The sequence below is a fragment of the Papaver somniferum genome, chromosome 6, assembly GCF_003573695.1.
Source record: "Papaver somniferum cultivar HN1 chromosome 6, ASM357369v1, whole genome shotgun sequence".
Lineage (NCBI taxonomy): Eukaryota > Viridiplantae > Streptophyta > Magnoliopsida > Ranunculales > Papaveraceae > Papaver > Papaver somniferum.
The window spans coordinates 69518016-69529938 of NC_039363.1; the positions used below are offsets into that span (position 1 = coordinate 69518016).

The 11923-nt window shown below is 34.9% G+C and overlaps 1 protein-coding gene and 1 long non-coding RNA gene across 2 annotated transcripts; one reads left to right on the forward strand and one right to left on the reverse strand.

The window, feature by feature from the left end:
• Nucleotides 1-731: 731 nt before the first annotated feature.
• On the reverse strand, nucleotides 732-1333 carry LOC113285754. Its single transcript, XR_003328912.1, has 2 exons — nucleotides 1245-1333; nucleotides 732-1127 (listed from the first exon to the last, which is right to left on the reverse strand). It is a non-coding gene; the product is annotated as an uncharacterized LOC113285754 (long non-coding RNA).
• Nucleotides 1334-9929: 8596 nt separating this feature from the next.
• LOC113287892 (cytochrome P450 77A3-like) lies at nucleotides 9930-11656 on the forward strand. Its single transcript, XM_026536765.1, has one exon. The coding sequence runs from the start codon at nucleotides 9974-9976 to the stop codon at nucleotides 11519-11521; it is 1548 nt and encodes a 515-aa protein (XP_026392550.1). The 5' UTR covers nucleotides 9930-9973; the 3' UTR covers nucleotides 11522-11656.
• The last annotated feature ends 267 nt before the right edge of the window (nucleotides 11657-11923 follow it).

Below are 11923 nucleotides of genomic sequence, written 5' to 3' on the forward strand. Positions count from 1 at the left end.
TCAAAAAACCTCTACAAAACAAGATCCATTGTTGATATGAAATTCGAAGAAGCAATTTTTTTTATTTTCAACCAGGCCGAAGATACATTATGCACCCAGGCGCAACTTAGTCATAATTTATTTTCTATTAAAATGTGCTTTATACATCCAGGTGCAACTTGGCCAAAATTTAATTCATATAAAATATGCGTTATGCACCCAGGTCCAACCTGGCCGAAATTTATCTTCTATAAACATCAAAAAAAATATACATGATGCACTCGGATGCACCATGGCCAAAACCTATTTCCTGTCAGAATTATACATTATGCACTCAGGTGCATCTTGTATATTTCGTGGATAAATCTAGGTTTATCCTAGTAATCACCTGCAATATATTATAAACAACCAAAATCATTAGTTCATGATCTTGAGCGATAGAATCCACCACCAATACCATCAAATTCACCATTAAAACATCAACCAAAAACAAATATTAAAAAAGAAAAATAAAAAAAATTCAAAAAAATATACATTAAGCACTTAGCTGCAACCTGACCATGATATTTTTTATTTTGTCAGAATATCCATTATGCACTCCGGTGCATCTTGTATATTTGGCAGGTCAAGCTAGGTTTATCTTGGTAATCTTTTTAGGAAGGACCTAGTAGTCACATGTAATATACTAACAACCTTGTCACGTTAGGCCAATTAAGATCGACAGAATACATACATTTTCAATCCATAGAGAATAAAAAAAATCACCAAAAATATATTAAATGGAAAAGGTAAGAATTAGTAAACAAAATCACTAGCAGGAGCCATGGAAAAAGTAAGAATTAGTAACCAAACTTGATAAGAATAAATCTCCTCGGATCATGTTCAATTCTAGTACAATATCTGCAACAACTCCTGGTACATCTCAATTCAACCACAAATAAAATTGCAGTAACATACCATCAATTCCTCCTTGGTTTAATCAACAACGACGCTTTCTAACTCCATTTCTTCTTAATCAGTCTTATGGCATCACTGTTCTTCTCCATGGCTTGAAATTCGTGCCCTACTTTGACCAAATTTTCACTGTTTCTCCTAATCCACCGTCTATTGAATTCTAATTCTTATTATAACCCTTAAAAGACTCATACCTATCAGCAGAATCATGAATCAATAACCATGAAAAAAAACCAATCTTCTTTTCGATTGAAACCCTAACTTTGAATGATGATGGAATTGGTGGTTCGAAATACTAGAATCAAGCTTACCGATTTGAGTAAAGATTAGAGAAGAGTTTGATTGGGAATCAACATCGATTAGATCCGAAAACTGGAGCTCGTTTTTTCAAGTCTGCATCTTAAAATCAAAACTGGATATCTCTTTATCCCTCTTTTTGTTAACAGCGACCAAATACAATTGTGGTTAAGGGTATGATGGTCAGTTACAATTAAATGTTTTTAATATTTTGGGCAGTATATCCAAATTTGGATATTAGAATAGTATATGGGATGATTGGGGAATTCAGACTGTACTTACAAGATACAAGTGGTATGTGCAGAAGTTAATTCCAATGAGATGCATGGCAGACGATGATCATTGCAGTTTCTATACTATAACTGTATTGAGATCGATACGGTGGCTGAGCCAGAAAATAATATTAAGGCGGCTAGGGATTGTATTCTTTTTTTATTGAAATGTGAAAATTTTGGTGGATTAAGTGATCATTTTTTGGTGGAGTAAACATATAATATAGCATAAAATGTAGGGTTTCTATACAATTATATATCATTTCAGGCGTGCTAGCAGTTAGAGCGGGGGTTAGTCAACTTTATGCTCTGCTCATGGATCGACGCATCAGTGTATGATTGAGTTACTCAACTTGGCTCTGCTCATGGATCTGCGATTAGCTGAACTTAAATTTATGTTCTTCACGGAAAATATTATGGCTTCTATTTTAATATTGCTCGTGGATGCCATAGAGTATGTCCGTGTGGATAATGTTAAACACTATACAATAAAATTGATTCAACTCTCAATGATTTTACCTTTCTGCATTTATATCAGTTTGGCTACAAAGCAACGCTCATGGGTTGATGTATTGTTTCACGCGTTAGTGTGTGGTATCTAACGAAAATAATTCTCTCATATTTCATTTGATATTGATGATAGTTAAGAGAAAATCAAATAATTTGACTCGACAGTCAATGAGTAACGAAGTCACCCTGAGACAATTGAGGTCTTTTTTTTTTGTTGAGAAAAGTTGAAATTGATTCAGAGTGCCAAGGAGGAACAAGAGAAACAAACAGGAAAACACTCCGCAATTAAAAAGATTGGCAGTGCTAAAAAACTGGTTGCAAAGTTACATATAAATCTTTGGTTCCCAATTGCGTACTAAATCATCAAAATACAAACCTTTAAAAGCTTGAGAGGGAGTCCCCATTGAAACAAAAGTGACTTTACAGCTATAATTACACCATTTGGTTCGTAATCCTTACTGTGGAAAGTCCTTTTATTTATTTCGATCCATAGTACCCACCGTATCGCATAAGAAAGATTGTTCCATATGAAGTTATGAATTGCTTTGGAAAATTTGTTTTTCGATGACTTAATGCAACCTTCTGTTGTCTGGTTCATTGCTAAGCCAACTACACAGTATCCAAGAAAATATGACCAGACAGCTGAAGTCTCTAGGCTACTCTTTTTCTAACCTTAATGTAAACATGGATAATTTTTTGGTAAATTTTTAGTCTTTGTGGGGTTAGCAGAGAAAAACTGATGTAACTACCCTTTATTTATTTTGACCCAGATCGGCGAAACATCTTCCCTCAGTCGTTGTCGTCAACGGTCAGTTCAGGTACCAACTTTTAAGTTCTTAAATAGTGGGTATTAAACTAATATACGTACTGGACATTTTACTACGTACCAACGGTAGATAGCCCTTGAAAAATTGATTAATTCTAATCCTTAATTACCCCTTTTGTTACTTAGCACTGCAAATGTATCTACAAGAGTTGGTGTAAATACCTTTATTTGGGTCCTTTTTAAACCACCGGAAGGCTCTTTGTGCCTTTGATAGCTAACAAAAACTCCTTATCCATAAGATTTTTTTTTGTAATGGCCAAATTACCTCGATTAATTAGTATTAATAAACTTAACCATTCCAGTTATTAAGTGTTAGGGATTACAAAAATTATTGAAATTGATTAATAGGTAGATTAAAAATATTAGAGTTAATTTAAACATTTTTATTCTATCTACGTCTAAGAAATAGTTTACAATTAAGAACTTATGAACTCGTGACCATAAACTATTTCTACGACTAGGAACTCATGAACTCTTACTGGTAAACAACTTCTATGGTTGGGAACTCATGAACTCCAAGCCATAAACTAGAATTTATGGCTAGGAGTTCATGGTTTTCTATCCATATACTACATCTACGACCAGGAAATCTTCTTATTTCAGTTAAACTTTCTTATTTCTGTTTCACCTTTTCATTTTTGTTACAGTATCTATTTCTTTTTCGGCTTCTTATTTCTGTTACACCTTCCTATTATAATATAATCAAAAACATAGAAAAAAATGCAATTTCAAATTTTTTTAAAAAAATCAGATTCCTACGACCAATAATCAAGGTATAGTTCACTTACGGCTAGAAAATGCTAGCATCGATTGGGAATATAATTTACAATACACTGTCTACGTCTAGGAAAATACTTATACGACTAGGAGTTCTTCATTTTCCAGTCGCAATAGTTGATAATATCCAACTTATATTTGGGAGTTCTGATGGTATTTTTCAATGATGTTGTAGTAAAAGGTTCGTTGAGACTTGTGAGGGTTCGATTTTTAAACTTAATAAAACTAAGAATATAGCAAACTCAAATATAAAAGGTGTTTGTAGAAATTATGGAGAAGATGGGGCTAGGAATTCATCATTGTCCGATATTAGTGATTTAATAAAATAATAATTACGCAACTCAGCATTCAAATTGATTCTAATATTATTGCCTAGACATGTAGATTTTCAAAAGAATAGATGTCACTCCAAGCATAGAACATCAAAACCCTAAAGCAAGCATATTCTATTAAGAGAAAATACACCTAACTAATCAAAATCATATAAAAAAAATTTAGTTCTAGAGTTGTTATAATTAATTAAAAATAAAAATATATCACTTTTACCAAAGCAACGGCTTCCTCCATAGCCCCAAGGATTGGGTTTAGCTCATCATCATTTTGGAAACACGCTCAAAAGTTGATTTCATTGCTCAAAGTGTTTACAAATGATGAAAATGGGAGAAAATGATTAAACCGGGTTTGTAACAGTTATATTTGTTACAAACCGAACTGTTACAAAGAACGATAAAGGCGAGCTGTCACTGTTACTGTAGCATAGACTGCCACCCATCTGTCGCACTTACAGTAGCAATAACGACTGTTCCGCGTGCGTCTTATGTTCTTCGTGTTCTTCACAGCAGCAGCAATGGTGATTCTGTAACTTCACTGTCCGGTTCTGTTGATGCTCTGTATCTCTCCCAAACTCTCTATCCCCCTCCGTGAGACCTTAAACACCCTTTTTATACTCAAAAGCATCAGAATCTCTCGCGATAACTACTTCAAATCTTCTCTTTACTCTCTCGGGAAAAGTTTCCATGATTAAATTATTCACGCGTCTGTTGCAGAGTTTCACGTGTTTTCTGGTGTTGTCATACTCAAAGCATGGTTAGTAATCATCCCATCAGTAGTCAAATTCCCTGAAAACACATGCAGTCCTTCCAATTATAGAAAATCAAGCCGGAAATAAAATATCCTCCCTGTTATACGAGATATGATAAGATCTTCTCTCTTTCACGTTACCATACTTGTTTTGGTTCAACAGGTCATTACCAACCAAATCTGAGAGAAAATCTCGAGAGAATCGCTCCAAAATCAATACAGCAGATATGCAGGTGAAAACTGCTTGAATCAGAGTTTCCCGCCAAATCCAATTTTGAACTCGTGAAGAAAAGGGTTGCCCCCTATCCAGAACTAGGGTGCGAATAGCATGTGGCTGCCCCTTAGAAATTGAGATGCCCCTTGACCAACAGTGAGAGTCCGAATAACACTTGTCTTCCGGGTGCCTAAATCAACTTTTCGAGCCGAATTTTCCAATAAAGTTTATTTCTCAAAAATACTTACACATACACAAAATACCAAAATTAGTCCAAATCGAGCACTAACAATACAGAACATTGAGGACAACTTAGACACAAAAATGTGTCTATCAAGTTCATCGATTCTTGGTAGTAACTACAAAAAAAATCTAACTTACCCCCAATTGTAATTTGTTGTTTACGTTTAGGAGTTCATCCATTCCTAGCCATAGGTAGTTCAAAAACTGAAAAATGAATCCTGAGTTTCATCAAACTTAACCTATTTAAGCAATCAAAAGCAAGAAAATATGGTAATTTTTTTGAATCTTACATATTAGATTTGTTAGAGGATTAACTTATGTTTGAACTTCTTGATTGATCAATTATTCATTTTGTTGTGGATTCATTATCATCTATCACCGATGAAGAAGAATAAATTTTAGGTTTTGTTTTTGAATAATATTAGATTTAGCTAGATTCAGTTACAGAGAAAGGGTAATCTTGACATTTTTATGAGATGGTCTCCCCCTTTGTCCTGTTTTTAGCTTGAGATAGAACTTTGGCCTTCGAGCCATTTAAAGACTCAACAACACTTTAACATGCATATAAAATTTTTTTTTAGACAGAAAAAGGGCATATTTGATTAAAAATTAACTCTCAATGAAAAGATGAGAGGTTAATAGATACAAAAAAAGATAACAAAAGAGAGTTAATTGTCGTTCACAATTGCGTCCCAATTACAGATTAAAGAGCTTAAAGAGTAATCACTAAAAAGCTTTGTATGCACTGACCAATTGAACAAAGTGCATTTGACTAAAATTATTAACTGATCTGCATTTCTTCTTGTATTTCTATAAAGCACTGCCGTTTCGTTCCCCCATATAGTCCACCAGATGGCAAAGGGCCGGGAGCAGCCCCCTAATCTTTTTGATAATGTTTGTGCTCTTTTTGTTGGACCACTCCCACAAATTAGTTTTAACATCTTCTGCAAAGACCCATTTTGCTCCAAAACTGTCCAGGAAATAATGCCAAATCTTCCTTGTTTCCGAGCAATGCAGGAAAAGATAATTGTTAGATTCTTGTTCTGAATGACATAGCAAGCACTCACTATTAATTACTTTACCAGCTTTATGTAAATAATCTAAAGTAGGAGCACCTGAGTAGCAAAGAGTCCAAGCAAGAAACGAAACTTTCAATGGTATTTTTGGGTTCCACAGTTGTTTGTGTGGGAACCTCAAAAAACCACCTAAATCCAAAGAAGAGTAGCAGTTTGCGACTGTAAACTCAGACCCAAAATTCCATTTTCTCCCATCATCTTCCCCTAAGAGGTGCAACGGATTTGCAACTTCACCCACTTCTGTTTCATTTAAGCACCTTTTGAAGTTGAAATTCCAGCCTCCTTCACCGTTGAGCATATCCTTCACAGATGCCTTTTTTTATTTTGATAATTTAAAGATGGCAGGGAAACTGTCGTTTAAGGAGACTTCTCCGAGCCATTTATCTATCCAGAAGAGGATGCTTGACCCATTATGCAAAATCAAATTAGTATTCTCAACTATATACTTTCTTTCTTTCAGAACACCTGCCCATAAACTATGTTTCAGTGTCTTGGAGTAAGATGAAGGGAAGAAATTACCTGCATTTCCACCAAATTTTTCGTTAATGATAGATTTCCATAGAGCCTTCTTCTCCTTTCCATAACGCCAAACCCATTTACAATGCAAAGCTTTGTTAACCAATTTCAGTTTCTTAATACCAATACCTCCTTTCGATTTTGGAATTGTAGCTTTGGACCAACCTACCCAACTTCTTTTCTTATTCGATTGAGAAGATCCCCAAATGAAATTTCTCATTATCTTCTCAATTTCCTTGACTACTGACATTAGCATTTGAAATAGAGAAAGATAATAAATAGGCAAGCTTGCCAGAATACTGTTTACCAAAATCAGTCTTTGCCCTTTAGAAAGATATCTTCTCTTCCAAGTACTCAGTTTTTGATGACACTTCTGAATTATTACTTCCCAAATAGCCTTGCACTTAGATCTGCTTCCAAGAGGGATACCCAAATAATTTATAGGCAGGTTAGTAACTTGACATCCAAAGGTATTGGCACACAATTCCGCATTGTTGTTTTCTCCAATTCCCACTACTGCACTTTTTATAAAGTTCGCCTTCAATCCTGCCACTATCTCAAAAGAAAATAAGATGTTTTGTAAATGAGTTACCTGCTCAACTGTATCATCAATGAAAACAATCAAGTCGTCGGCAAACTGCAGATGATTAATTGTTGTACCATTTGGAGTTACTTGAAAACCAAAAATTAGATTCATATCAGCCGTCTTCCGAATCATTGCAGATAATATGTCAGCTACCATAATGAAAAGAAAGGGAGATAGTGGGTCTCCCTGCCGTATACCTTTTTGGTTCTTAAAACATTTTGAAGCTTCACCATTGATGAGAATAGAGAATCTAGCAAAGGATATACACCATTTGATCCAACTCCTCCAAAAGTTGCCAAAACCAAATTTTTCCAGCACCAGATCAACACAATTCCAGTTAATGTTATCGAATGCTTTTTCAAATCCACTTTGCACAATAAACCAGACTTATTATGTTTCATTCTGGAATCTATTAACTCTGCGGCAATGAGGATGCCATCATTTATCTGCCTCTCTTGAACAAAAGCCCATTGGAAGTTAGATATAATGGAAGGCATTACTATCTTCAACCTTTTTGTCAAAAGCTTAGATATAATCTTATACACCTCGCCAATAAGACTAATTGGCCTAAAATTTTGTAACGAAACAGCACCACTGACTTTAGGAATCAACTTCAGGTTAGTACTGTTCAACCTCCAATCCAGCGAGGCTTTAGATTCAAACTCTTTGATAACCAACATCAAATCCTCTTTGAAAATATCCCAAGAGACTTTAAAGAACTCCATTGTTAGACCATATGGACCTGGATCTTTGTTCGACCCAAAATTCATAATAACTTGTCTCACTGACATGCATATACATTTTGTTTCGTTGAAATTTGTTTTTTAGCTATGTTTTTACAAAAAATACTACTCGATGTGGTGAAGGAGAAAGATACTTTCTCCAACACCTAAGCGCCACATTGTCACCGTCTTATTCATCCATTAACGAGTCCAATTTTATGAACACACCTTGAAACGGTGTGCACTAACAAAACAATTCCATATCGTTGAAAACAAACGATTGCCAATTTCATCGTTATTGTTATTGATTTTTGTTCTTAATACTCCTATGACTTAAATTTTAAATGATGGATATATACCATAAATTAACTAAATTATAGTATTTTTAAAATTGGGAATTTAATTAATTATATCAAAATTTAGGGATAAATTCTTTTTTACAATTACATGGATTCGGTCATCATGAAATCTATCATTTGATTTATTTTTTATGTTAATTTTTTTATGCCTGTCTCCTTATATGCACAAACGGTTCCATTATATTCCTTGAATTCTAAAAGTATATTTTAGCATCCGCCTCAGTTGTCTTTTCTTAAAGAATTTGTTGAACATCATCACCAAATCGAAGATACTCTTCGGTAATATTTGTATTCTCCCACACTTTGTTTTTCCGTCCATCATTAACTATTTTTTTCTTTGGGGAGATACCCTCACACTTTTATTTTCATTTTTTTTTTTATTTTTTGATGGAAACCACATTTCAATTCATTCAAACCAAATTAGTGATTACATGATTGCTTCAAGATTATCAAAAACACCAAAATACAAGATAATCAAAACCCAAATACAAATGACGACACCAATTGCAAGTATATCCTTATTTTCATACTATCTCACATTTTGAGAGACATTGTTCTTAAAAAAAATAAACGGTAACGTATTTGAAGCTAATATTTTGGGGATATGTCCGTCTTGCAAAGCTTTACATGCTCACAAAAAAATGAGCACATTCCGAAACGTATAACTCCACTATCTATTGTTTTGAAAATCTAACCGTCAAAATCAACGACTTTTCAACCATAGAAAGTTAAGATTAGTAGATGATGAAGTTTGATATTTCAGAATATATTCATTTTTTAGTGAATATATAGAGCTTTATAAGACAAATATATCCTCAGACTATTAGTTTCAAATACGTTATTGTTTAAATTTTATCAAGAAAAATACCTCTAAAAATGTAATGTGAAACAGTATGAGCTTGAAAGTGCGAGGGAATCTCCCTCTATTATTTGTAAGATGTTATATTTTAGTTTATATATAGATATTGTATGTTCATAAGATTAAAATTAAATTTAAATTATAATAAGGTTGCTTTGTTACTTGTTAGTGCACACTGAATTATTTTGACTCGCCATTAACTAGCTGGTCTAAGCATTGGTGTTTTTAATATTCTCCATTTAGAATAACTAGTCCGAATAAAATCATAATCGGGAACAGAAGAGTCCAAGATCTGCATAAAAATAGCTTTGAGACTGCTGTATATATAAACAGGAGGAAGGGAACTGTGTCCTCAAGTCGAGCGAGGCATGGACGAGACGTGGGCCAAAAATATCCCCTCAAATGGCTGTGGATCTAGTATTAAACCTACAACTATATAAGTATGGTGGGGAGTTTTCCAGTAGTCCATCTTCATTAATTCTTTCTTTATTATACCCATTTTGGAAAAAGTAAAGTATCTGATGATAACATTCAATTGTTTCAGTTGGCTGGTGCAAACTCATTAACTCTTCTTTTCCATCTTTATCTTCTTCATTCTATATATATATTAACCCTAGCTACCATCTTCTTCACTATCTTCATATATACACTCTCTTTAAACCTTCACATTTTCACCCTTCAAATTCTTCCCTGATCTACAAAAATGGAAGCTCTTGATCTCATTATCATCTCTGCATCAATTCTTTTCACATTCGTATGGTGGAAATATTGGTCAGTCACAGGCGGAGGATCCAAAAATCTTCCTCCTGGTCCACCAGGTTGGCCTCTGGTCGGAAACTTACTTCAAGTTGTTCTTCAACGTCGACCGTTCATGTATATTGTTCGTGATTTACGTCTGAAATATGGTCCTATATTCACCATGCAAATGGGGCAACGTACACTGGTTATTATCACAAGTTCTGAACTAATCCATGAAGCATTAGTCCAAAAAGGACCCATTTTCGCTAGTCGACCTGAAGAATCACCGACTCGTCTTCTATTCAGTGTGGGTAAGTGCACAATCAATTCTGCTCAATATGGTCCTCTTTGGCGTACATTACGAAGAAATTTCGTTACGGAGTTGATAAACCCGGCGAGAATTCGTCAGTGTAGCTGGATCCGAAAATGGGCATTGGAGAATCATCTGAGAAGACTCAGAAGTGAGTGTCAAGAAACCGGCTCCGTTGAAGTTATGAGTAATTGTAGACTTACAATATGTAGTATCTTAGTGTGTATTTGTTTTGGTGCTAAAATATCTGAAACCCTAATCAAAGAAATTGAAGCTGTTTTAAAAGATGTCATGCTAATGACAACACCAAAACTACCCGATTTTCTACCTATATTTACACCGTTATTTAGGAAACAATTGAAAGAAGCCAAAGAACTAAGGAGAAAGCAACTGGAGTGTTTGGTTCCATTAGTAAGAAAAAGGAGAGCTTTTGTAGAGAGTGGTGGTAAAGATCTAGGTCATGACTCGGTGATGGTGAGTGAAATTGGTGCAGCGTATATCGACTCGCTATTCGGGTTAGAACCAGCTGGTCGAGGCCGATTAGGTGAAGAGGAGTTGGTAACCTTATGTTCTGAGGTTATGAATGCTGGAACAGATACTAGTGCAACAGCCTTAGAATGGGCGTTGCTTCATTTGGTTACCAACCAAGAAATACAACAAAAATTGTATGATGAAATTGTTGAAAGTGTAGGGAAAGAAGGGGTCATTACTGAGGAAGATGTTGAGAAAATGAGATATTTGAGTGCAGTTGTGAAGGAAACGTTTAGAAGACACCCACCTAGTCATTTTGTGCTGTCTCATGCAGCAACCAAAGAGACCGAGTTGGGTGGATACACAATTCCGGCAGATGCAAATTTAGAGATTTATACAGCATGGCTTACTGAAGATCCAAGTGCATGGAAAGATCCGGATGAGTTTATACCCGAAAGATTTTTAGATGGAGATGGAGTTGATGTTGATATCACCGGTACAAAAAATTTGAAGATGATGCCATTTGGTGCCGGAAGAAGAATTTGTCCTGCTTCAACCCTTGGAACTTTACATGTTCATATGTTACTTGCACAAATGGTTCAAGCTTTCAAATGGGTTCCAGTACCCGGTTCTCCACCCGACCCGACGGAAACTTTTGCTTTTACCGTGGTCATGAAAAATTCTCTTAGGGCTGTCATCTTGCCTAGGTCATCTACAGTTGTTGCTTGCTAAGTTGTTTCTATCTAAATTGCTTTTTTGGTTGTATCTTAAGAATTTTTGTAGCTGTTTATTGTTTCTGTCATCCACCTTCTCCTGTTCCCTGTTAGAGAATTCATTGTACCCGGTGATGCTATTAAATACACTATATTATAATTATATATATAAATAATTCTGTTTTCAGGATTCTAAACCCTATTAGTTGGATGATCAGACAGCGAAAGCTAATAGAGCAAGTAACTTAGGCTCATTTATTATGTAGCTATATAGTTGGTGTAATTTGATCGCAAACACAGCTAGGGTTACATTTCTTTGCTTGTGTAGTAATTTAGTTCAGGTTGGGGGTCTTGTCGTCTTGATATCTCTACTTTTGGCTTTACCATATCCAGAGTCATGTGCATTTTATGGTTTGTTTCC